Here is a 26,066-nt window from a genome sequence, read left to right on the forward strand (position 1 = left end):
CCTGGCCAGAGCCCTTCAAACAGTAAGGCTCTCGACACCTGTGTGCGTAGGTAGGCGGTACGCACGGTGTCGTTTTTATCTGATGGCCTGGGTCCGCGGAGATTATTCGTAACAAGCTCTTCTTGTTGAAAGGAGAAAGAGAGGGAGAAAATACACGGAGACCCCGCGGGCTCAGGGGACATGAGCTGGATCAGTGTGCAGAAAGAGGCAGAGACGTTCCATTTGTGCTGCTGTTTGAGGGAAAGCACGGGCTAGTCTTTCAGTAAAGTTCCAGACATGTATCTCTGCCCACAAAGAGCCCGAATAAAGCCCCGATTGGTGTGTTGTAGGAAAAACGGATCGTGTCGCTGGATTCGGCCAACACCAGGCTGATGAGCGCGCTGACGCAGGTGAAGGAGCGCTACAGCATGCAGGTGCGCAACGGCATCTCCCCCACCAACCCCACCAAGCTTTCCATCACGGAGAATGGTGAATTCAAAAACAGCAGCTGCTGACGGGCCGTGCGGGAGACCCGAGGAGGCTGCCCCGCGCGCCCGCCCCAGGCCCCTCCAGGTCGACGGAACGTTGCCCCTTCGGAACAGCAGTGTGGCGGTGTGGTGAGGACCTCGGGAATGAAGGAGGAAACCTTGTCTTTCAGGGCATAAGGCGAAGACTTCCAAGGTCAATGCTTCCCCACCCCCCCGTGTGTCTATGTACATAGGGAACTTAGTTCTGGGCCATGTACAGAAAATACCACTGTAATATACCAAATGGGAGTTAATAATGTAGAATACCTTTTTAATTATTGCTATTTTTATTATTGTTTTTCCTCTTGTTGAAAGCACTGCAGTTGTTGAGGAAAAGTAGGAAGTGCGTGTGCGTGCGACGTGAGCCTGTGGGTGCCGCAGGCAGAGGCCACACGTCTGTCTGCTGGAAGTACGTGGCGTGCCCTGGGGCCTCGTCAGAAGGAGTTTTTCAGGGATTCGTCTGCCAGTTTAGAAACCCCACCTGCGCCCCCACGTCCTTTAGGAAAACATGCAGATACCAAGATCCGAAACAGTCATCTGCCAGCGACCGGCCACGCCTGGATCTGGTTGGACAGCTAATCCGATCCGGGGCTCACCGCGTCTGAGGACACAGGGCAGAGCTGCTCTGTGCCTCTCTGGCGCCCCCGTCCGTGTCTGCTCTGTTTTCCATGGGGGACTTTGTTTACCCTGGTTGTAATCAAGAGTGGACTTCTTCCTCTTTAGAGTTTACAGAGCTGTAAATCTATGTGTCTCCACTACCATCCTCATCTTCACACGTCCTTCCACTGCCCTTCCCTCTAGCTGGTGGGAGCAGTCTTCAGCCAACAGGGTCTACTCTCCCCTGGAGAGGTTATTCCAGTGTGCTGTCCCTAAGCATCCAAACTGAACACCCTTTCTTCCACATAGAAAAGGGCTAACCATACCATCGCAGGAATCTGAGTATTTCCTAGGAAAAAATTGTTTTCTATTTGTAAGTTCTAATGCCTGTTTGGGATGAAGAGCGTATCCATTGTAACTAGCAGGTCTGTGGGCAGGGTAATTTTATCTCTATCTCTACCTTTTAAATAGTTCCTTCTGCCTCCTATCCCTTCCGTAAAATTTGGAAAGGAAATCCAAACCTGAAGCATCGTCGGCTCAGAAGTGACGATGGCTCTCACACAGGTTCCCATTGTTACTCCCATGCCCTTGGGAGATCTGGCAGTAACGACCCAGTCTCAACACTTGTCATCCTCGTCTTTATTAATAGAGGACAAAAAAAAGCTGTGGCAGCCAACTTGCTTCCTTTTTTCCAGAGGTGTGGAATTGTGTGCATTATCCAGACATTCTGTAAACAAATAGATATACACATATATACACACGTATGTACATAGAACTGCACTAACAGGAGGAGGTCCTGCCTTCTGTGCCGTCAGATACGTTAAAGGGTCTTGAATCTCTTTCCACAAGATGTAAGCAATTTTACATTGAGGAAGCAATAGCATTTCTCAAGTAAGTTAATGATGTTTATTTTAAATTATAAAATTTAAGGAAAAGCGATTTAAAAAAAAAAAAGAAAAGGGGAGGGAGAAAGACCTGGGGGAGTGCGCTGTGTGGAGCGAGTCCTTCTGCGTAATGGCGGGTGTGGCCGGGAGCAGGAGACGCTGGCCAGTGCCCTCTGGAGGGAGGCCCAGACACAGGCACCAAGCCCCCCTCTCACCAGGTCCCGGGCCTGCGCTTCGGCAGCATGCCCATGGCCCCAGCCCCTCACCCTCTCCACACAGCCCCATGCCTGACGGAGGGCGACGCCGGGAGCCCTCCAGTCCGCTTATCTGATCTGCGGACTTCAAGCCACGCTGTTTTGGCACTGGTGTGTTTTCTTGGCCCTTGGCAGTTATTTTACAAATTCTTGTCTGTTCCTTTCAAGCCGAGGGCACGCTGTGGCCAAAATCACTTATCTGAACAGGACACGAGGTTACCAGGAGTCACGTCGCGTGTTGGGGGAAAGGCTGTGAACACCAGTCTCTTCTTGTTCGTGGCGACTCCCAGCTCCAGCCACGTTTAATTCATTCTTTGTAAAAAGCCTTCAGCCGTGCTGCAGAAGACCCAGGGAAAGACTGTCAGTTTCAGTGGCCTTAAGTACGTGAGTGATGTGGGTGATGTCTTCCATGGAGGCTGTGGAAGTCTCGGGCGTTGGTACGCATTACAGAGGGCTGATGGACTCACCCGTGCTGGGGACTGAGCGGAGACACAGAACAGCAGCTCTGATTCTGACGGATGCAACGCGTCTCTGTTAGTGTTGTGAGAGCTCTGTGGAGTGGTCCACATTGGAAGATCAGGCACCCCGAACATTCATGCAGGTGGTGTAGCCCTCTACCATCAGGCTAATCTTGAATGAAGAAAAGAATAAAAACATAAGACGGTTGGAAGTAAGCAGAAAGTTCGAAGCTATTACCAGACATTAAATTTTAGATTACCCTTTGAGCCTGCTCCTTCCCGAACATTTTTCTGAGTATATCCTTAGAGAATGGAAGAAGGCAGCAACAGGCGGGGTGGCATTGTGACGCGGCAGGTTAAGCTGCAGCCTGTGACACCAGCGCCACATGGGCACCAGTCCAAGTCTCGGCTGCTGCACTTCCAAGCCAGCTCCCTGCTAATGCACCTGGGGAAGCAGTAGAAGATGGCCCGAGTGCTTGGGTCCCTGAACCCATGTGGGAGATCTGGATGAGGCTCGAGGCTCCTGGCTCCTAGCCTTGGCCTGGCCCAGCCCTGGCCATTGCAACCATTTGGGGGGTGAACCAGCAGATGAGGCTCACTCTGTCCCCTCTTTCTCTCTGTAACTCTGCCTTTCAAATAAATACATCTTTTTAAAAAGCAGCAACAGGTAATGATTTTCACAGGGGCGTTGCTTACTTGGCCTTTCTTCAGCCCAAATAGGCACAGCCCTTTGCTTTACGGGGAGGAGGCACACGGTTAGGTTAGGGGCCATGCCTGACATTTCACGCCTTCCTCAGAACGTCACCATCTCACGGGGTGCAGCACAGGAGCAGGGTTGCACAGACATCTGAAGTTAAGGTGAAGCGCTTGCAGAGTGTCTAGCCGACAAGCACACTTGGCCGTGAACAGGGAGTTATTCCTAGGACTCGGAAGACAGAGGTCCCTGCTCCCCTTTCACACCCCTGAGCGATAAGCTGTCTGAGCTGAAGCTGTGAAAGCATTTTGTTTCCGTCGGGTCATCGTGTTCCCCGAGTCCCAGCAGTCAAGGCCATGACAGAGAGCAGATCACCGGGTAACTACTGTAGCAGGCACCAAGCAAGCCACCTGTCCAAGGCGGGCAGCCTGTCCAGATCCGGGAAAGCGAGGGAATCATGCCGCTACAGCCCTTTGCCTTTTGTTACTGTTGTTCATTTAGTTTCCAGTTGGAATCCGCTTTCTCTGACGTCCTCCCTTTCTCCGTGATGGCGGTAGGCAGCAGCAGAAAGATTTCCTGTCTCAGAATACTGTGAGCATTGACTGTGCGCCCTGGAGAATGAGGCTGACTTTGGATGTTAGTGTGTGGCTTTTGTTTCTGGATCTGTGCCTCTATGGACCCTTGGCTTTCACTCTGCCTTCCAGGGTACACTGGATTTGGGAGAATTCTTTTCTGGAAGTACCAGAGCAAGACAGCTGCCGTCCAGTGAGTTTGCATTTGTTGTTGGGTTTCCCGCAAGGCTGAGTTTCTGATAAGCCAGGCAGTGATGGCACTGAGCTGGGGGAAGGGATCCTCTCGGGATTCCCTCCGTCTCATCTGTCGCGCCATCGTCACAAGCCCGCCACCAGACGGGCTTTCTCACTGGGCAGCTCCAGCAGCTCCGGAGGCCATGACCTCCCCTGCATTTTGAGTCTCACCTTTGCAGGCCCCTTCTCCTTCAAATAGTGGGAAGCCAAAGGGCCTCCTCCTCCATCCCTCTTCCCTTTTCAAGTCTCATAACGAAATCCTCTGCTTGCCCCCAGCAATAAGTAGTGGCTTTCCCACCCCTTACCTGGAAGCCAAAAATGTGGGAGACTCTGTTTTTCATCAATGTCGGTAGAAAGGACTTAGCTAATTTCTTAAACGCAAGAATCACTGGGGTGCTGAATTTTACATAGAATCTCGTTTGAATGGTTGTTTCTCGTTCTAGAAGCATTCACTTGTGGTCACGGCCTAGTGATTAATGCTCTCGAGTTTGAGAAAGACAAAAGTGATGTAATTTGCATGAGATGGACTAGGTGCTACCTTAGGAGCAGTGAAAGGACCCAAAGGAGATGGGTGACCCAGGAGACTGAGGCGTGAAGTCTTCTGGGCAGCTCAGAGGTTCGAGGACACGGGAGGATTTGTATCCTTTGCCCACGCCTAAAATACACAGATGTGCGGAAGGGTGGTTTTTGTAGACACGTGCGTCCTCACACGAAACACACCATGCCTAGGGCTTCTGTTTGCTGAATGTTAACCCAGCTCAGTTCACAAGCAGTGGCTCCCAAACTCTCCTGAGTGTGTTTCAGATTTGCTGCGCTCATCCTATCCTCTTGACAGTGTACTATATGTGTTATATGTATATATAAGTTAAAATGACTTTGAGTTGATTGGGTTTGAATTTGAAGAACTCTAGATGTCTTTATTGATGCCAGAGGGAGTCATAGGAAGTTGAACGTCACTGGTCTGCCAGTAGGATTCAGAGAGAAGCGGCTTTGGCTCCTGATCAGTTCATCCTCAGGTGTCCGCGTAACCCACTAAGCAAGACTCGGCAAAGGCAGCGAGCCGCCGGGCAGAGGTCGTGTTTGCCCGTGCTTCCGCGTGCCTTTCCGCGTCCCACCGGGCTGTTCTCTCAGACGCCCTCAGTTTTCCCTCAGCAACTGCTTGGTGTGGGACTTAAAACCAGATTTATTCTGTTGGTACAGAGACACTTCCACAGAAGCTGTGCTGTGGGGACGTCCATCATCTGCGTGATGGGGCTGCAAAATTTATGTGCGTACACACATCCTCTTTATGTCACATCCAAACTCCCAGTGGGAGAATTTCAGTCCCACTCCCCCAGCAGAGGAAATACTAATTGTCACAGTCACCACTACCCTGCAGAAAAGTTGAGATGAGTAATAAAGGTTAAATCTTGCCTGGTGCTTAGACATTTCTTAGTCACACGAGAACTCAGCTCACGCGGACAGCAGCACCTTAACCCGAGTCACTCCCAGGACGAATTTACCTTCTAAGCCTGATTTTGTTTTTTCATCCCCAGGGCCTTAACAAGAGTGTGTTAATACACATGACTATTTTACAATGATAGCTCTAAATAATTTATTTTTTATTTCAAGAGAGAGATACACCTTAGAAAAACAAAACCCAAGATTTGGTTTTTATTTTTAAAGCCATATTTTTGTGCTAGTAGCACGTAGATCGTTCCATATGTGAGATCCATACCTGCATTTCATTACCTGGGTTTGTTCTAAAGAAGATTTATTTTTGTTCTGTGAATAATTTTTGACGGTTCTTGTACATGTACAGATATAGATACGTTTGAGGTCTTTTATTGATATTCCTACAAAGACTACAAATAAACTCTAACTTTAAGCATTTCAGGCTCAAGTTGCTACTGTACTTGATGTATTACTGCCTTACTTTCAGCGGGCCCCTGGGCGCTAGGTGCACTCCTAGAAAACAAGAAAGAAAACGTATGCAGGAACAGTCGCTCTGAACCGCGTGTCTCAGAACGTCCCGACTTCCAGGTCAAACAACAGCTGTGGGACACACAAGCTGGGACGGTGGCGGCAGAGCGCCTCGTGCTGTGCGGCTGGGAGGCAGCCTCCTTGGGTCGGATGCAAAGTGTGGCCCCGTGTAGCCACCCAGACCACTTCTGCCCGCCCTCCGTCCCCCACAGGCTAACGGGGTTCCTTTTCAGGATTTCCGTTGTTTGGTTCCGATGTTTTGTTCTTGGTGGCTGAACGTTCTGAAGGTTTGCTGCTCCACGTATCCCATCTTCGCCTTACCCGTTCCGTTCTCCCGGAGCCGGGGTGCAGGTTTCATGTGGAATTTTCCTCTGTGCCAGCTGTAGGCCTGTGCCTCTTACATATATCCAGTTATTTCTAATCCCTGTCCACGAGGCACTTAACAACTGGCATGTGGGGCAGGCGGCTGGTGAAGCTAAGGGGCCACCTGGGAAGCCCACACCCGTCCTGGCATGCCCGGATTTTGGTCCTGCTTCCCTTCCAGACTCCAGCTTCCTGCTCAAGCACACCCTGGGCAGGCAGCGGTGATGGCCCCAAGTACCCAGGTCCCCGCCACCCCTGAAGAACACCTGGACAGAGTCTTCCAGGCATCTAGGGAGGAACCAGCAGATGGGAGCTCACTCCCTCTCCGTCTCTCTCAAATCAATAAAAATCAATTAAAAAAAAAAAAAAACCAACCTAGAATTCACTCCGAATCCAGAGCCGACTGTGTGGAAGGGAAAGTGCAGGGGGCAGCCGGTGCTATCTTCCATTCACTTCAGAGCCGACCCATTTCAGGCTGAACCGCGTGTGGCCTAATGCACGCTTCAAGACTGCCTGGATCTGAAACAGCAGAAAGAGAAAGCCTGCTGGTGCCACCTTGGGAGCCTGTGGGTCCCCAGTCCTGAGGTATTTGTGTTTTCAGCTTCTCTCCAGCTGTCTGCCTTTTGTCATTAGCACTTTTCACCAATGGGAAATTATATACATCATTTTTTTTTAAAGTATGCATTTTTTTTAAATCTTTATTTAATTATTTATTTATTTGACAGGCAGAGTGGACAGTGAGAGAGAGAGAGACAGAGAGAAAGGTCTTCCTTTTGCCGTTGGTTCACCCTCCAATGGCCGCTGCAGCCAGCACGCTGCGGCCGGCGCACCGCGCTGATCCGATGGCAGGAGCCAGGTACTTCTCCTGGTCTCCCATGGGGTGCAGGGCCCAAGTACTTGGGCCATCCTCCACTGCACTCCCTGGCCACAGCAGAGAGCTGGCCTGGAAGAGGGGCAACCGGGACAGAATCCGGAGCCCCGACCGGGACTAGAACCAGGTGTGCCAGCGCCACAAGGCGGAGGATTAGCCTACTGAGCCGCAGCGCCGGCTTATATACATCAGTTTTATGAGAAAAAAAAAAAAGGAAGTTTAATGACAACAGAAACTGAAACAAATGACTAAGTTAGTGGCTCTCAATCCTGACCGTTAATCGGAATCACTGGGTTTTTCCAAAAGTGTGTTGGGGTGGAGAGGAGAGGACAGCACTTAGCACTGTGGACATCCCAGACCCGAGTGCCGGTTCACATCCAGCTGCTCCGCTTCCGATCCAGCTCCCCGCTAATGCAGCTGGGAAAGCAGCAGAGGACTGCCCAGGTGCTCGGGCCCCTGCGCCCATGTGAGAGACCCAGATGGCATTGCTGTCTCCTGGCTTCAGCCCGGCCTAGTCCCCGCTACTTGGCTGTTTGGGAATGAACCAGCAGTTGGAAGATGGATCTCTCACTCTCTCTCTCACCACCCCCCTCAGTCTCTTTCTCTCCCTCCCTCCCCTACCACTTTGTCCTTCAAATAAATTAATTAATTTTAGAAAGACTTTTAAAGAGTTGGGCTTCCTCCTGAGCCCCACCACTCAGCAATGAAACAGAACCTCTGTAAGGACTGGGCCCAGGCATCTTGAACCTGCTCCGAGGGTTCTAACTCCAGCCAGAGTAAAGGACAAGTCCAAGCCCAGCTCTGAGCACTGTGTTTCCTGTCCCCATTCCCGACACTGGGACGCGCTGGCTACCACTGTTTGCTGGCTCTCTATGTGGAATTTAAAATGATGCTAAAATTGATAATATCTATTCCACCTCCCCCACACACACACCCCTTGTCTCCACCAATTTCATCTTTTAAATCCGTGACAACAGAAAGTCTTCGCATTAACATGGCCATCCCATTTGTGAAACTGATGTATTCCAAAAAGCTGACCAAAAGATAGAATCCTCCATTTTAGCCCCAGTTTTCCTGTTGGCTCCAATTTAAAAATAGAAGGCAGCTTTAATAAGTACACCCCCAAAGAGTGCTGAAGGACTTCAACCAGGACCACACACAGGACATCTGATTTTAAGGAATCAACTAACTAGAGAAGTCGCAATTCCTTTGTCTTCCCTCAACCTACCCACCCCCCACCAAAAATAAATAAATAAATAACACACAGACCCTTACCTTTTGTAAACCTTTGTAAAATTTTGCTAAGAAATCCATCGGATGCTGAGCTGTGTCATTTTCTCTTGTTCTGTCATTAGCAAGATGAGCCAGAAGCTCCCTAATCCCCATCTCTGTATTTAGGAACAGTCCGATGCCACAGTCTCCTATCCCATACTACTTTAAAAGAACTGAAAAAATACTCCGCCACAAATGTGTATCGGATGCTGTAACAGTGCTGGTAGCGACCCTGCCAGGCTGTGTGCAGGGTGCCTACTGTGCGCCAGTTTTCTGAGCTCTCTGTGGGAGGTCACTTCCCCACAGCACCCCCAGGTGAGCCGAGTGCAAGCTCCCGGCTCCTGGGACGCACAGAGTTGCTTGTTGAAGGTCACGCAGTGACTAACTGCAAGCCAAGACCCAGACGCGGGTCCCCCGACTGCGCTGTCTTGATTCAAACAGACAGCTTCCGAGAAAATGCTGGGGAGGGGGTGAAGGAGGTCCTGGCACACAACCACCGCCCGTCACCAGGGCCAAACTGACGGCCCTGGGAACACACCTGGCTGCTTTCCAGAGCGTTCTCTCTGCATGTACGGATCTCAGCGCACTGCCTGGCCTTGTCAGGTCATGGTTAAACGTGGGCCAAGTCTCACCTCGCTCAGAAACTGGTCTGTCATCTCCAGGTTCTTCAGAGATGAGACGACAAAGTCTGCCTTCAGGATCCCAAAGGCGTGCCCTGAAGCAGGGAAAGTTGGGCGGCTCGGGCAGGAAGGGTCCCATCACCATTGGGAAACCCCAGCCTCTGAGCAGTCACGGGGGCGGGGCCGCCAGGGGTGCTGCCTGGATCTGGTGCTTCAGATGGGAGGATGGGCCGAGAGGGGGCTCAGCCACAAGGGGAACCGGCAGGGAGCGGCTGCAGGGAGCGGCGCCTCCCGCCCTGGGGCCCTGCTGGCTCTCCCACCCGCCAGGCAGCCGTGTTCTGTTCTCCAGTCCCGAAAGCGCTGGGATCTGTGAGGAGGGCCCGTCAGCCGTCCCCGCAGTGGGACCCCTCTGCTTCCAACACTCCCGGTGCTCACAGAGCGCCCCTCCGGGCATGAGGCTGGGGAGGCGGGAGTGCCTGCTGTCCCCCCCTGCAGACGGCGGCACGGCCGAGGAAGCTCGGCACAGAGCTGCAGCTGGGACCCACACCTTCACCCCGCCCCGTCCCCAGCATCTCCTGCTGTCTGTCCGCGCCCTGGGCTCAGGGGCCATTGCCCCACCACCCTGCTGAGCTGTTAGCGTGGGAACTCGGTGAGCCAGGGAGCTACCTGCTTTCCCTCCAGTCTCCGTGCGGGTCCATGCGCTGGTGGCGAGACGCTGGGCCCGAGTGCCAGCAGCTGTGGGTCTCACGTCAGTGCCGTCCTCTGTGCTGACCACAGCTACACGTGGAGAAATAAAGGAGTCACTGTCAGCGTGGCCAGTGGGGAAGAACGCCTGATACCGGCGGCTGCCCCAGTGTGGGCCGGGCAGCCACCGCCACGCACGCAGCCGCCGCGGGAAACCTCGCCAACCCCGCCTCACCTCCACAGGTGTGTGTACCAGCCCGAGTGGCTGCATCAGCACCTTGCAGCAGGCCACACCCCAAGAGGCCCAGTGCCCTCACGTCACCCACCAGCTGTGCGGAGGCTCCCCCACGGCACGCAGGGCCCGTCACACCTCCACCCAGCCTCTCCCCGCCAGCGACCTCCGGCCCTGGCAGGCTGGCCGTGTCCTCACCTGCTCTCACGTTCAGTCACCCAGGTCCCCTCAGGGCCCTGCCGGTTCTTTATTTTTAATATGGAAATTACCATCGTAAACTTCTGTGGTTTATTATTATAAAATATTGACCCCAAAATATCCCAGCACCCAGCCCAGGGCCAACCGCTATTAACAGATGGCTGGAGAAGATCCTTCACCCACTTGAATTTTTTTTTTTTGAACACATGAAAAGCCACCTTATTCCTTCTAAAGGCAGCATATTTCATTGAATGCCCTGAGCTATTTAGCCAATCTGTTCTCGGGGGCATCAGACTGCCTCCAGGCAGTCACTGTAATAAACAGTACCTCAATGACCGACCCTGGGTGTGCAGGATGCCTAGAGCAGTGTATACCTTGTGCTCTTAGTAACTCATCTCCAATCAAGGACCTTCAGTAGGGAAAAGCCACGCACACATCAACACCAGAATGGTGGAGCCAGTGCCCACACCACCCACACCACGTGCCCAAGATCATCGTTCTCTCCACATTTTTTTTTTTTTTGTAAGATTATTTATTTGAGACAGAGGGACAGATAGAGGGAAAACTTTTCCATCCACCGTTTCACTCTCCAGATGGCCGCAAAGGCCAGAGCTGGGCCAGGCTGAAGCCAGGAGCCAGGAGCTTCTTCCAGGTCTCCCACATGGGTGCAGGGCCCAAGGACTTGGGCCATCTCCCGCTGCTTTCCCAGGCCACAGCAGAGAGCTGGATGGGAAGTGGAGCACCTGGGACTCAAACCGGCGCCCATATGGGATGCCGCACTGCAGGCAGAGGCTTAGCCTTCTACACCACAGCGCTGGCCCCTGCTGTGTTCCTGATCCAGCTCCCTGCTAATGCACCTGGGAAAGCAGAGAAGATGGCCCAAGTGCTTGGGCCCCTGTGATCCACATGGGAGACCCGGATGGAGCTCCTTGCTCCTGGCTTCAGCCTGGCCCAGCTCTGGCCATGAGTGAACCAACAGACAGAAAGTCCCCTCCCTCCCCCACCCGCAGAGAAAAATATTTTTAAAAAAATAAGAAACAGGAAGCAAGTCGTGCTCATCTTGATACGCATAATTCAATGTCGTATTTTTAAAACAGGCGCTGAGGAAATGACTTAATTAAGTCATACACCAAGATGCAAAGCACCATCGCAGGCCCGGGAGAGAGAAATAGTGTCACACAGTCCCTGTGGGAGTCTGCAGTGTCTGTGACCCAGCACTGGGCTCTCTCATCACCATGTGAAACTCATCAGCTGAGAATAAGGCCACCCCCGGACCGAGCGGTGAGAACAGGAATGGTCACCGCCACTCGCACAGGGAGCTGACACTAGAACAGCGGACCCACCGCTGACGTAGCTGCTACCTTACGATGATAGTGCTTCATTAGAGACGGGGGGAAAGAGGTTCAGAGAGGTCAGGGAACCTGCCTCCGGCCACACAGTAAGTAGCACAGCCAACGTCCCCACCCCTGCCTGGGAGACAGCTCTTAGCACACCCGCTCTCCCCCTCCCAGCCCCTTCTCCGTCCTCAGGGTTATACAGGGAGGACGGGAGGGCCATGACTGTGGCCGTGGGATCGTCTGGAGAGTGACTGGGGACGCTACTGCCCGGCACACACTGCTGCTTGTCGTCTAGAGGTGGAAGCCAAGGAGGGAATTGGGTGTCGGAGCCGCCTGGGGTTCGATTCCTCGGCCCACAGCCACCCCGCGGGCACCTGTTGCATTGCTCTCCCGAGCTGCAGCCTGGCTCTGGGCTGTGGACACAGGCGGCGCAGTGGTTCTCTGGGCCACAGCTGGCTTCCCCGACCTGGGCGACGCCGCCACGCTCTCTTCCTGCCCCGGAGAGCCGCCCAGAGTCTCAGCACCACGGGACCAGCTGGATGCAGAGGACCCACCGGGCGCCGCCGTCCCGGAAGTAGCTGAAGCCTGGCCGGTGGAGCCGAGTGAGGGGCTCGCTGCTGATGGCCACCGAGTCACGCCGCCCTGGACAGTGAGTCAGAAGCAGAGCTCAGAGCTGAGGCCACAGGGGTCCCAGTCCCTTCACGGGGGACAGGGACACCCCCTCAGGCATAGGACTAGTAGACTAGACTACAGGCACAGGACTAGTGGGGACGCCAAGGCACCCATCTAGGGACCTGCCAGGCCCTGGGTCCTACCCCGGGAACCGAGGTCCCACCCAGGGCCTGGAGATTAGGAAAGTGCCCTGGGCAGTAGCTGGCGGGTCCTGGGCCCTTTGCTGAGAACTGGGGTCCCACCCGGATAAGCTGCGCGATCTAGGGGTGTGCCCTGGACAGGGACCTGCCGGGTACCCAGCCCTACCCCGGGAACTGGGGTCCCACCCGGATAAGCTGTGCGATCTAGGGGTGTGCCCTGGACAGAGACCTGCTGGGTACCAGGCCCTACCCCAAGAACTGGGGTCCCACCCAGGTCGGTGAGATGTAGGGGTGTGCCCTGGACAGGGACCTGCCAGGTACCAGGCCCTACCCCGGGAACTGAGGTCCCACCCGGATAAGCTGTGCGATCTAGGGGTGTGCCCTGGACAGGGACCTGCCAGGTACCCGGCCCTACCCTGGGAACTGGGGTCCCATCTGAGACAGTGAGATGTAGGGCTGTGCCCTGGGCAGTGGTTGGCGGGGTCCCGGGCACGCCCTCGGGAACGGACGAGGTACTCCCTGGGGATGCGGAGTCGGCAGGCAAGTCCGACGGGGTGACCCCTTGGGGCTGGGGAGCAGAAGAGCAGAGGTGCGGGGCGCCAAGGCAGAGCTCCGTGGGCCCGGGGCTCACTGGCGGCGGGAGCCTGGTGGTGGACGCCGGGTCGGGTGCGGCGCCCGTGAGGCTGGTGCTGAGCCCTAGGGCAGGAGAGAAGGTGTGTGTAGGGCCGCAGTTCCAGGCGGCTCTCCAGAATCGGCCGGGGCCGGGGGGTGCCCAGTGCCACCCACACCTCCCATCTCTCCAGTTGCAGGTGCCCAGCCCCGCCTCCGCTCTGCCCACACCTCCTCCTCACCTGCGAAGTGGACCTCCCACCCTCTTCTTGGTAACCACGGGGCTGGGACACCCTGCTCGGTGTCAGGGGTCCTGACTGACCGAGCCCCGGCTAGCATGGGGACTCCTGGCCCGTGAGTGAAGGCAGCCCTGTTCCCACATGATCCGGTCCCCTGACTACTCTGTGTCCTCACACAAGGCGCTAGTGGCGCTGCCCTGCAGGGGGCGCTGTGAGGAGCCCAGGGGAGTGTGCCCTGCCCAGCTGGCTTCAAACTCCCCTAGCAAACAGAACGAAGAGCCGTAGAGCTGTTTCGGGGTGTGCAAACGCCGCAGGAACACCAGCACTGTCACTCCCGGCAGCTCAACCTCACCTTCTCCCACAGAGGAGCCCGCCTGTAGAAGCGGCTTTGCCTGCGGCTGGCGCTGTGGTGCAGTGGTTTAAGCTAGGCACTGCAGCACCAGCATCCCATGTGGGCGCCGGTTCGAGTCCCGGCTGCTCCACTTCTGATCCAACTCCCTGCGAATGTGCCTGGGAAAACAGCGGAAGATGGCCAAAGTGCTTGGGCCCCTGCACCCACGTGGGAGACCCAGAAGCAGCTCCTGGCCCCTGGCTTGGGCCTGGCCTCAGCTATCTGGGGAGTGAGCCAGTGGATGGGCGATCTCTCTTTCAGATAAATCGGCATTTGCTGCGCTTCCTTCTGAGGCCTTTCCGGTGGCGTTTCCACAGGACCCTCTCCACCACGTGCCCCTCCTGTCTCCCAGGCCCAGCCCCCGGCACCCTCTCCTGGGAGGCCCTGCTCTGCACAAGCGGCCCAAGTCCTGCCCAGCTGGCCGAGCCTTCTCCGGGCCCTTGTGGGGAGGTCCAGTGGGCGCACCCGGGAGCCCCCGACCAGCCACAGCGGGCCAGCGTACCTGGACTCGTCCCGGACGTGGTCCCCGCGGCAACTCCTGGGGAGGGAGCCTGGGGTCCAATGGAGGTGTCTGCCGGGACGTGCCAAGAGTGAGCATGCGGGGCCGCCCGGAATGCCAGGACGCCCAGCACGGACCGCAGAAGCCACACCCAGCAGCTGTCAGTCACCGGGGCGGGTGCTTTCCCCCTCTCTGCCCTCACAACAGCTAAAGGGAGGAACAGTCGGTCTGATTGTGCCGACGAGGATCATGGGTCTCGTTGAATCCAAAGAACAGGCCAACGCACGCCAGTGGACGGAAGACCTCTCTGTCTCTCCCTCTCTCTCTAACTCTGCCTCTCAAATAAATAAAATCTTAAAAAAAAAAAAAAAAAAAAAAAAAAAAAAAAAAAAAAAAAAAAAAAACCCTGAAAATGGTCAGCTGTCTGATTCCAGGGCCCATGCACTTCATCGCTCCCCTGTCCGCTAATTCATCGCTAATGCCCCAGCCCGGTCTGTTCTTTAGAGATCCCCAGGAGCGACGGAATCCCGTCAGCCTCGGAGCCTCCATGTGCCCCTGCAGATCTAGCCCGACGTCTCCCCCTTCCCGGGAAGCCCCTTCCCCACGGCCTACCCTGGGCGGGCGGGGGCAGCAGGGCCCGGCGGGCACGCACCGTAGAAGCAGATGAAGGGCTGCGGTGAGGAGCAGTTCATGGCGGAAACGCGAGGGGCGTAGGAGAAGAAGGCGCGGAGCCCGGCGCACTGGCCCCCGCTCAGCATGGGCACCTCCATCCACCGGGGCATGCTGTCGTTCTGGCTTCCGGCCCAGCTCGTGGAGCTGCTGCTAGCGTTGTAGTAGAGGCCGATCCAGGCTTCCGTCTCACGAGTGATGGGCTTCAGGTCCTCGCCGTCGGCCACCGCCTGCAGGTTGGCCAGGTCCGTGTGGTACTGGCGGCAGTAGTGCCGGGCCGATGACCACGTCAGCACGTCTTCGAATCTCATGAAGGTCTGGCTACCGATCTTAATTATCACTGCGAGCAAAGAACACAGAGAGCACGCATTCAGGCCCTGGACGTCCGGGAGCCCAGCCCCTGCTGCCCGCTGCACAGAGCCCTTGTCCCCAGCCCCCGGGGGTAATTTTTGACGAAAACCACCCTGTACCAGGCTGGGAAGATAGATGCATCATCAGGGCAGCAGGAAGCCCAAAGCAAGAAGGAAGGCCAGGGTCAAGAGCACTTCTTGTGATGGCCCAAGTCCGCGGGCCCCTGCACCTGCCTGGGAAACCTGGAAGAAGCCCCTGGCTCTGGATTGGCCCAGATCCAGCCGCTGTGGCCATTTGGGGAGTGAACCAGCGGATGGAGGACCTCTGCGTGTCTTCCTCTGTCTCCCTGTCAGTCTTTCTCTCTCTCTCTCTGCCTCTCTGTAACTCTGCCTTTCAAATAAGTAAATAAAAATCTTAAAAAAAAAAAAAAAGCCCTTCTGTGGCTATGTGGCCTTACAAGTCTCCATTTCTTTATCCAGTACAGGTTTCTGGGGCCGGGACACACGAAGCCACGTCTGTAACTGGCTTTGGCACACGGCACGCAGACAGCAAGCACTGAGTGGCGTGGCAGGCAGGATGTGGGGGGAGGCGTGGAGGGAGGTGGGGCAGCTCTGGCTCAGTGGCGCTGCCCTGTGGACTCTCAGGAGGCTCCAGGGCTGAGGCACGTGATGTCCCTAGGCTCACAGGGTCAGGGAGCCAGCGTCGGACTGACCTGGCAGACAGGAGGCACAGCGGCCCTGCCACCCCGGACAAGAGACCAGCCACTCACAGCCGCCACCTCCAGGCCCTGCTCACACTGCAAACTGGACTGAGCCAGGGCCCCCCAAACCTGCCCACTCTGCAGCACATAGGCCACGCACTCACTGGTGGCTCCACTCAAGGACGGCTGGGAAAGGCAGCCAGTGCCTGGGCTTGGCCCAGGGAGTCGGTTCCGGAGACCCGGTAAAGGAAACACTTGTGTTTGCAGGGCCGGAAGACACAACATCAGGTTCACACAGGGCTCCCTTCTCTGACCAGGCCTGTTCCCCTGAGCCCACCAAGATTTGCCTAAGGTTTTCCCTATCTAAACTGATACTTTGGTTATTTATTTATTTATTTAAAAGGGGGATGGTGCTGTGGATTCGTTCTGAGAGGGCCTGCAGACTCCCGGGGTCTGTGTGGTGACTCCGCGCCTCTTGCCCCCACCACGCTCCTCCTCTCAGAACGAATCCACAGCAACAGGGGGAGACCGATTTTCCATCTCTTCAAATGCCTGCAACGACTAAGACTGGGCCATGCTGAGCCCAGGAGCCCACAACTCCCTCTGAGTGTCCCACGTGGGTGGCAGGGCCCTAGCACTTGAGCCATCTGCTACTGCTCCCCAGGTGTGCAGAGCAGGAAGCTGAACCCCAGGCAGAGTAGCGGGGACTCAACCAGGCCCCACACAGACATCCCAAGAGGTGGCTTAACCACTGTGCCCCGTGTCTGCCCCCTACACTGAGTTCCCTGTTACTAAGCACCCAGGATGTGCCAGCCATGGGCCATGCAGGGTGCCCACCATCCCCTTACCTCCTCACCACAACCCTGACAAACAGATGCTGTTAACTGCGTTCCCAGGTGAGGAAAAATGAGATAGAGGCAGAGACTGGGCAGTGAGATGAGACATGCACACACACAGATCTCCCTGGGAGCCGGTGGGCAGCGAGAGGAGACGCACACAGATCTCCCTGGGAGCCAGTGGGCAGCGAGAGGAGACGCACACAGATCTCCCTGGGAGCCGGTGGGCAGCGAGAGGAGACGCACACACAGACCTGCCTGGGAGCCAGTGGGCAGTGAGAGGAGACGCACACAGATCTCCCTGGGAGCCGGTGGGCAGCGAGAGGAGACGCACACACAGACCTGCCTGGGAGCCGGTGGGCAGCGAGAGGAGACGCACACAGATCTCCCTGGGAGCCAGTGGGTAGTGAGAGGAGACGCACACAGATCTCCCTGGGAGCCAGTGGGCAGCGAGAGGAGACGCACACAGATCTCCCTGGGAGCCGGTGGGCAGCGAGAGGAGACGCACACACAGACCTGCCTGGGAGCCGGTGGGCAGCGAGAGGAGACGCACACACAGACCTCCCTGGGAGCCGGTGGGCAGCGAGAGGAGACGCACACAGATCTCCCTGGGAGCCGGTGGGCAGCGAGAGGAGACGCACACAGATCTCCCTGGGAGCCAGTGGGTAGTGAGAGGAGACGCACACAGATCTCCCTGGGAGCCAGTGGGTAGTGAGAGGAGACGCACACAGATCTCCCTGGGAGCCGGTGGGCAGCGAGAGGAGACGCACACAGATCTCCCTGGGAGCCAGTGGGTAGCGAGAGGAGACGCACACACAGATCTCCCTGGGAGCCGGTGGGCAGTGAGAGGAGATGCACACAGATCTCCCTGGGAGCCAGCACCATGCTCACTGTGCGCGTGCCGGGAAGCACAGTTTCCCTTGCCATAGAATTCCTCCTTATCCAACACAAAGACTTTTTTTTTTTCAACTACCAGACTGCAACATCCACAAGGAGTAATCTGAGAGGAAAACGCCCTCTCCAGATGACGGGCAGGCAGCTGCACCGTGAGAGGCACTGCGGTACCACCCACCCCACGAAGGTCCAGCTGGGACGCAGCCAGACGGAGCCCTGGGTGAGTCAGAAGGTGTGGAACCTATCCCGGGCTCTCAGCCTGCGGCCAGCCAAGCAGGGTCCCGAGTATAGTGATCCTGATGCTTGGTCTGAGGAGCGGAGTCCAAGGCAAAACAGCACAACTCACAGAAAGAGAAGGCAGAGTGGGTGTAGGGGCTCAGGAGGGGTGGTGAGGCCGAGAGAGGGCTCCCACGGCAGCCAGTAAAACAGATCCACCCGAGCAAGGACCTGAATCTCTGTTGCTGGGACCAGCAGCAAGCTTGTTTTAAGGCTTATTTATTTGAAAGGCAGGAAGAAAAGGGGGGGGGGGGAGGGAGGGAGGGAGGGGGAGAGGGGGAGAGGGGGAGAGGGAAGGAGGAAGGGAGGGAGGGGGAGAGGGAGGGAGGGGGAGAGGAAGACAGGGCAAGAGAGCAGGAGAGAGCGAGCGCTCACATCTGCTGGTTCACTCCCCAAATGTCCACAACAGCCAGGGCTGGGCCCGGCCAGGGCCGGGAGACTGAGAACTCCACCCAGGTCTCCCACGGGGGTGGCAGGGCCCCAAGGACTTGAGCCGGCACTGCTGCCTCCCAGGGTCTGCGTCAGCAGGAAGCTGGAATTGGAAAGGGCCTTTTTGCTCGTCTCCGCCCTAGGTCTAGGCCATTTGGAAGCAGACAAAAGGTTTTAAGCAGTTTTCTTCATTTTGCTCACACATCCGGAGGGCTCAATACGAAGCGAGGAGGAGGGAAGAAGGAAATTTCTGCTAAGGACCCAGCCCAGCGCCATGATCTGGCCGTCACCCCTGCCTCCCCTCACTCTGCCCCTCGTGGGGGGCCCCAGCAGAGGCGGCTGGCGCTGTCCAGGGCTGGGGAGGCGAAGAGGAACAAGGGGAGTGCTCCCCGCCGCAGGGCAGCAGCCTCAAGCCAGAGGTCCACGGAGGGCAAAGGAAGGAGCCCCGGGGCCCAGGCGGGGGAATGCGCACCCTGGGGGGGGGCGGGGGCGGGGCTGCTCACTTCTCTCAGCTCCTCTTGGTAAGCTGCCCATCGAGGAACCTCGGAGGAGCCCTGCGCCAGAGAAGGGAACAGGAAACCAATGACTTCCTTACCGCATGCGATTCCGGTCAGCATTTGCTACTCTAGTCTGTGTCATTTTTAAGTGACTGGCTGTGGCCCCCTGAAGTGACGTGAGGACGGGGTGGGTCACCAGGGCAGTGCGGAAAAGCCTGCACCTGTCGCCAACACCATACTTCCGGCGCGCCCTGCTGTGCCTGCAGAACACATACGTTGACCTTCGACCCCAGCCGCCAGCACACGGGTTCCCCTCTTTCTCTCACTCCGGTCATCCAACCACACAGCAAATCCTGCCCACCCAGCCCTGAATGCCCATGCACTTCCTCCTCCATCTGTGCCCGTGCTGTGCTGGCCAAGGTGCCACCTTGTCACTGGTCTGGTGTGCCACCCACGGCGGCCTGGGCGATTTTCTGGGACATTCGCCTCCTCACCTTCTCCTTCTGTGTCAGGCCACAAGGCTTGGCTGCGGCCCCCAGGCAGCTGTGGAAGGAAGCGGCTCCCCAGGACGTCTCTGTCACAAGTGCTGGCACCCCACAGACAGCAGGCAAAGGTCCCTGCACAGGCCTGTCCGCTGGGGCCGCATCTCTGCTGTTCCTTCCTTGGCGACACTCCCCCCGCCCCCAAAGCCCCTTGCCTGGGCCGTCCTTGGGCACACCCCAGTGGCTGCCTGCGTTGCACGCCTCGCGTCATTTCCGTAGCTGCTCTGCTGCTTATCTTCCCCCCGAGGGTCTTTAAACTCGAAACTTGGTGAGGTCCGGGACCAGTTCTGACTGGTACCTACCTGGCAGCAAATCAGTCTTGGTGAGTCGGTTGCACCATGAAGACAGATGACAGAAGTGTGAACCCTAGGACCTGACCCTGGGCCGTGAACTTGAGGGAGGGGAGGGAGGAGCAGGGAGGGCCCTGGCGGAGGAGTCCAGCCAGAGACTGGGAGAGGTGCCTGCCCCGGCATCGCTGTGCGGTGTTTGATAAATGGCCACTTCCTCCCTCCCGGCCTCCTGTCCAAGCCTGGAATGGGGAAGCTGCCCTCCCCCAGCCCTGAGCCCTGGGAGGCATGCAGTCCCAGTCCTGCCCCCAGGCCGGGGCCTTACCTGCCAGGCAGAGAGTGAGCAACCCCCGGGGCAGCATGGCTGTGACACAGGACAAGCCCCAGACCCAGCTCTGGTGGAGGCCGCACCTGGTCTGCTCAGTTCTTGCCTACTCTCTCCTCCCTTTGCTTTGCTACCCAAATGATGGCGTTGACTAAGCCAATGTCACTCAGGTTGGCTGCCTGCCAGCCACTGGGCGAGGGACTGGGGCTAAAGCCTGGGCGAGACCCCTGCTCTTGTTCAACTTAGGGAGACAGCAGCATGGGCCAGGGCACTCATGAGCAGAGGGGCCTTGGGGCTGGCCCGGGGGGAGGTAGGGTGGCAAAGAACAGGGCCCGGGGTCCCCTGAGCTCTTGGGGGGCCAGAGGAGCAAGCGCCAGGATGGAAAGAAAAGAGAAGGGGTCTGAGAGGCAGGCTGTGCTAGACCACCCTCCCTCACACCCGCAATCAGCCACCACCACCCCCAATCTGTCATTATCCATGGTGCAGGCTGCGGGGAGGGGATCGGAGAGCTGTGGCTGCCACAAGCAACGTGACTTGCTTGCGACTGCGTGGTTAGGAGGCAGCAGGACAGCAACTCGGGAGGTGACAGCCCTGAGCAGGAGGGCTTCAGCCGTGTCAGCGGCTCCCTGATGAAGCGCACGGCACTTGCTCTGGGCACCCAAACCTCGCTCACCCGTGCTGGCTGTGTCTCTCCCAGCCTCCTGTGTACACATTCCCTGGAGGCCAAGCTTTGGGAAAGAAACAAAGCCTCCAAGTCTCTGGCTCTCTCTGCCTTCCACCCCTCACCCCTTTCCTTTAGGGAAGGGCACAGAGCCCTTCTGAATGAATGGGCAAAAGGGGAAGAGGGCAAAGACGTTCCACAGCAAGGGCCTGTCCAAACGGGTCTCGTGCAGCGAGGGCTCCGGTGGTTTCGGCCCGGGGCAGAGCCTCCCGTGCCAAGGCCTCTCAGGACCACTCTCTGGGGACAGAGAGAACCGGCCAGTCCCGACCCAGAAAGCCAGGGATAGGCAGGCAGCCTGTGAGAGCCCGCAAGCAGGGGCTGTGCCCAATGCCCAAAGCAAAGCCTTCCGGTGAATGGCAGGCGCTACGGCTCTTAGGAGCAGCATCTGCTGTTAGGATTCTCGTTGGATGCCTGCTCCTGCCTGGTACCCTGTCTGGTGCAGAGACCTTGAGATGCCTGGAGCAACACAGAGGGATGACGACGGGGACTCGGGGGGACATCGGTGCCTCCCCAGGACATGGCTTGCGTGCGTAGTTGCACCAGGAACTGCAGAGTGAGGAAGCAGCCAGCTCCCCAAGCCACCCAGGCACAAACTCTTGCTTTGCATGAGCTGCAGGAAGCAAGCTTAAGGAGACCTCCTGTCGTATCTTTCTCCAATTTGCCGAGGTGGGAAGGCCATTTCCACTCAGCCGCCCTCCCTAGCGAGCACACAGCGTTTCCCTTCCCACCATCTCCACCTTGGCTCCCAGCCCTGCACGGACGCTGCACCTGCTCTGTGACTTCAGCAAGCTCTCAGCGTCCCGGGGAACAGACCAGGGGGTTTCTGCAGAGGGAGCTGCTAACAGCACTCTGGGCCTTTGTTGCAGATGCGCCTCGTAGCCGCAAACCCCAGCCACGCCCCTGAGCAGGCGCAATGCGAGCAGTCCCGTGGCCAGCTGGAGCTGTCACTGAATCATGATTTTATGAGGATACAATGAAATCATCTTTGTCATCAATACGAGGCACTCCACGCAGTCCAGAATGCAACGGATATTCAGCTCTTGATCTCTAGATCAAGGTCAATGTTTCAGGTCTGTGCACAATAAAATGCACCTACTTAAGTGTACAGTTTGATTTGTTTTGCAAAACGTGCACCCTGATGTACCAGCCACAATCAGGTTACAGAAGTTTACCAGCTCCCACAAAGTTCCCTCCTTCCTGCCTTGTCAATCCCCCCCACCCCGCCCTCAGGCAAGCTCTCACCTGCTCTCCGCCACTGTAGATTTGCTTCCTAAGCTTTCATTTGGATGGAATTTCACTCAGTAAATGCCCCAGGTTGTTCCACGAATCAGGAGTTCTGTTTTCCTGCCAAGTATACTCCATTGTAAAAAAAAAAAAAATACCCTACAATTTGTTTTTGCATTTGCTTGCTGGTGAACTTGGCATCATTTCCAGCTGCGGGCTGTTATGAGTAAAGTCGCTACGACATTCACGAAGAAGCCTTTGTGTGGACACATGCTTTTATTTCTTAGGGGTAAATGCCTACGATAGTGATCGCTGCGTCACATGACAAGGTAACTACACAGGAACCTCAAAAATGTGTGGAAAATTGGATTGTAAAAATAGATTCGAGAGAGCATTTGCCCCAGGCTTCAAGACGGGGGTCCCGCATCCTAGTACCTGGGTTTCAGGCCAACCGCCGGCTCCAGCTTCAGCTGACACGGACCCTGGGAGGCGGCTCTGATGGCTCAGGTAACTCATGGGGGAGGCCTGGGTTGAGGTCCCAGCTCCTGGACTTGGCCTTGGCGCAGCCCCAGCCACTGAGGGCATCTAGGGAGTGAATCAGTGAACAGGAGCTAGCTATTGCTCTGTCTCTTAAATATATATATATATATATATATATATATATATATATATAAATAAAGATAAGTTGATTTTTGGTGCAAAAAAAAAATTGAAATCCAGGCAGCTTTTCTGTGAATTTTTTTAAGAAACGGCTGCCATCTGCTCTCCCAGGTTCTCTAGCTGCAGCCTGTGAATGAGATAAAAGGCAGAACCCCCTCCCCCCCAAAAAAAAAAGCCAGGCAAAAGCTTGGTCACACGTGTGCCCCGCATACAAGTGGGCACACTCAGCACAGAGTGAGCCGGGGTGACTGGAACTCGGGCCATCAGCACGTGTGGACCAAGGAACATCTCAGAACAGTGAGAGTTCAAAGGGTGGCCTGTGGGAGGGCAGGTCCGCGGGCACGGAGGCGGCGCAGGGCCAGGGAGCTGGGTTTGCCGTGCCGACAGTCCCCTGGAGCTGTCCCCAGGGACTCAGGCCTGGCCACCTGGAGAAGAGGAGCCGCCTCTCTGAGTACGTGGGGTCTGTGGCGAGCAGGGAGGGCGGGGTGCTCTCCTCGCATTGCCCTTGTCAGGGTTCAGCTCAGAGTCAGCTTCAGCCATCCCCGGGATGTGGGGGTGGTCTCTCGCTGCCCCTCACTGCAGCTCCCTTCCACGCCTACCAACAGTGGGCGACAGCTCTGCTAGCCACTGCCTCGGCCATCAACTTCACCGGACTCTGAGCACCCACTGTGTCAGCTGCTCAAACTCCCTGTTTCAGGGTTGTGCCCACACACGTACACACAAAGGAAGAGCCTGGGTCTCTCCTTGGGGCCTTCCGATCCAGCTCCCCGCTAATGCGCCTGGGAAAGCAGCGGAGGATGGCCCAAGTACCTGGGCCCCTGCACCCGCGTGGGAGACCTGAATGGAGTTCTGGGCTCCCGGCTTCAGCCTGGCCCAGCCATGGCTGTTGCGGGCATTTTGAGTAAACTAATGGATGGAAGATCTGTCTCTCCATCTCTCTCTGACTCGACCTTTAAAATAGAAAAATTAATCTTTCAATAAAAGACAATGTGGGGAGCTCCAATTGTGTTTCTGTCTATTAAATCTCCCGTCCTGACTCCCACTCCCACCCCCACCCATTCCTGGGGGAGGGGCGGCGGAGGAGGGACCAGGCTGCTTCCTGCCCAGGGCTCTGACCTGCAAACCGGGCCCCTGGGGCGCCACAGTTTGCAAGGAGCATGTGCCCCGCCCTGAGCACCCTCAGCCTCACTGACTTCTCAGACACAAAATTCAGAAGCCCTTGCTGACTGGAAGAATAAGCTCAGAGAGACGCAGACGCCTGCTAAGGCCACGTAGCTGGTACAGAGAGGCGTCCAGCGTCCAGCTCCCTGCGTACTGAGATCTGAGATCTGAGGGAGATTTGTACAAAACTCGGGGGTTGCCGCCCTCATGAATATCCTGTCACTTCCCGAGGCAGGAAGGCGCGGGGGCTCTGGGACTGCATGGCGCTGCCTGCAGGCTCCGATGGGTGCAACACGAGTCTCACACAGGGGACACCTGGTTCCGTGCTCTGAGAGCCGGGCAGACTCGAGGCCCAGGTGCCGCACAGCCACAGGGTCAGGTGCAAGTGCGCTTAGCCAGATGGAGCACACAGAGATGAACACACCTGCTGAGACAGGTGTGTCACCTGCCCGCCTCGTGGCCAGCACGAGGGGGTGGTCCTGCTAGAGAGGGAAGGGGGTGTGAGTGGGGGCCCAGGCAGGGTTGGCATGGGCAAGCCTGCCGGTCAGTGGGTAGCCCGGCTCCTGCACCACGTTGAGGGAGGAACCTGGGTGCAGAGGAGCTCACGAGACCAGGAATAAAGCCCAAAGGAACGCGGCAGAGACCAGGATCCACGAACAGGGCTGTGCCCCTTGCTGGGCTCCCCTAGCACCCTGGGTCCACCTCCAGCACTGCACTTGCTGTTTCGTGACAGCACTGTCAGTCCCACTAGGGTGAGCACCTGGGGACAGGGTCACACCCTGATTATTCAGATGCCCTGGGTGCCCCGACACACAGTGCTTAACACACAGTAAATGCTCAGTCAATGAGTACTGAGAAAATGGGCCTGACACCAGTCACCTGCCTGCTAAGAACCAGCTTCTGGGGCCAGCGTTTTAGTGCAGCAAGTTCAAGCCACTGTGCACGACACCGGCATCCCATATCAGAGAACTGGCTCAAGTCCCAGTACTCTTCTTCCTATCCAGCTCCCTGCTAATGTGCCTGGGAAGACAGCAGGTGATGGCCCAAGTGCTTGCCACCCACTTGGGAGATCAGATCAAGTTCCCCACGTTGGCTTAGCCCAGCCCCAGCCAACGCATCCATTTAGGGAGTCCATTTGTAAGATCTCTCTTTCTCCTCTCTTTCTTTCTCTCTTCTCTCTCTCTTCTATCTCTTCTCCTTTCTTTCTCTCTTCTTTCTCTCTCCCCCTCCCCTCCTCCCTCCCCCCCCCCACTGTCTCCCTCCCTTTCTCTATAACAGCCTTTTAAGTAAATAAATAAATCTTAAAACAATAACAACAACAACAAAAACCCAGCCTGGCGGGAGCATGGGCCCACCAGGGAGGTCTGTGTCTGAGAACCAGGCAGGCCCTGGACTCATGGTTCTCTGGATGGGTTTGTAATTGTCATTTTTAAAGAAAAAAAAATATATTTACTGGAGCCGGCGTTGTGGCCACCCACTTGGGAGACCTGGAAGAACCTCCAGGTCCTAGCTCTGGCCTGGCCCACCCTGGCCCTAGTGGCCATCTAGGGAAGCTATAAATGTCTGCAACGGCCAGGACTGGGTCAGGCTGAAGCCAGGCACATGGGGCTCCAGCTGGGTCTCCCGTGTGGGTGGAAGGACCCAAGTACTTGGGCCATCTTCCATTGCTTTCTTAAGCACGTTAGCAGGGCTAATGGTTGGAAGTGGAGCAGCTGGGCCTCGTACAAGCGCTAATATGGGATGCTGGCGTTACAAGCAGTGACTTAAGTCACTGCACTGCATCACTGGCCCACGTCATGGTTTTTTAGAGGTGTGAGGGTGCAACGAAGGGATCCTTTGCATTTAATAATTAATTAGATGCACAGAAATCAGCACTGTATTGAGAGGATTCAGCAAACAACTATGGCTTGCTCTCAACTGTGAGTGCAATGAGTTGTCTTTCCCAAGACAGAAACCTTCATGGTGCCACTGAGAGGATGGGGTCATGTACGCCCCTTCCTCAGCTTCAAGTCCAAGCCCAGGGCCCTAGAGGGTTCCTCTCCAAGTGTGCATCTGTCACGTGGCCCAGGAGCACCCCAGAGCCATGTGTTAGGAGGAACAGGAGGAGGAGTTGGTAGGCTGCTGGCAACAAGAGGGAAAAGGGCAGGGGTGGGGGTGGGCGTGCGAGTTCGGCCCCAGAGGAAGTCCCCCTTCCCTGGCTCCAGGA

The 26,066-nt window shown here is 56.5% G+C and overlaps 2 protein-coding genes across 35 annotated transcripts in view; one reads left to right on the forward strand and one right to left on the reverse strand.

Moving 5' to 3' along the window:
* The window catches only part of RASAL2 (RAS protein activator like 2), a 419,600-nt gene extending 413,531 nt beyond the window's left edge, over positions 1-6,069 (forward strand). For all 13 annotated transcript variants that reach the window (XM_051856990.2, XM_051856991.2, XM_051856992.2 and 10 more), the window contains one exon: positions 330-6,069. In XM_051856990.2, the coding sequence (XP_051712950.2) occupies positions 330-472 (143 nt within the window). In that variant the 3' untranslated portion in view covers positions 473-6,069. The remainder of the gene's footprint in view (positions 1-329) is intronic.
* CLEC20A (C-type lectin domain containing 20A) overlaps positions 1-26,066 on the reverse strand; it is an 82,798-nt gene that overhangs the window by 52,459 nt on the left and 4,273 nt on the right. For 7 of the 22 annotated variants that reach the window (XM_051857008.2, XM_070077176.1, XM_051857006.2 and 4 more), the window contains exons 2-10: positions 22,475-22,624; positions 22,058-22,159; positions 18,947-18,997; positions 14,941-15,297; positions 14,292-14,360; positions 12,717-13,246; positions 12,113-12,380; positions 9,954-10,064; positions 9,300-9,382 (exon numbers count right to left, since the gene is read on the reverse strand). In XM_051857008.2, the coding sequence (XP_051712968.2) occupies positions 9,300-9,382; positions 9,954-10,064; positions 12,113-12,380; positions 12,717-13,246; positions 14,292-14,360; positions 14,941-15,297; positions 18,947-18,977 (1,449 nt within the window). In that variant the 5' untranslated portion in view covers positions 18,978-18,997; positions 22,058-22,159; positions 22,475-22,624. Of the gene's footprint in view, positions 1-2,822; positions 6,147-6,899; positions 7,044-9,205; positions 9,499-9,953; positions 10,065-12,112; positions 12,381-12,716; positions 13,247-14,291; positions 14,361-14,940; positions 15,298-18,946; positions 18,998-22,057; positions 22,160-22,474; positions 22,625-26,066 lie in introns of those variants that run through there. The other 15 variants (XM_051856996.2, XM_051857000.2, XM_070077175.1 and 12 more) reach the window with 13 other exon arrangements.

Source organism: Oryctolagus cuniculus, chromosome 7 (genome assembly GCF_964237555.1).
Source record: "Oryctolagus cuniculus chromosome 7, mOryCun1.1, whole genome shotgun sequence".
In the NCBI taxonomy this organism is placed as follows: Eukaryota; Metazoa; Chordata; class Mammalia; order Lagomorpha; family Leporidae; genus Oryctolagus; species Oryctolagus cuniculus.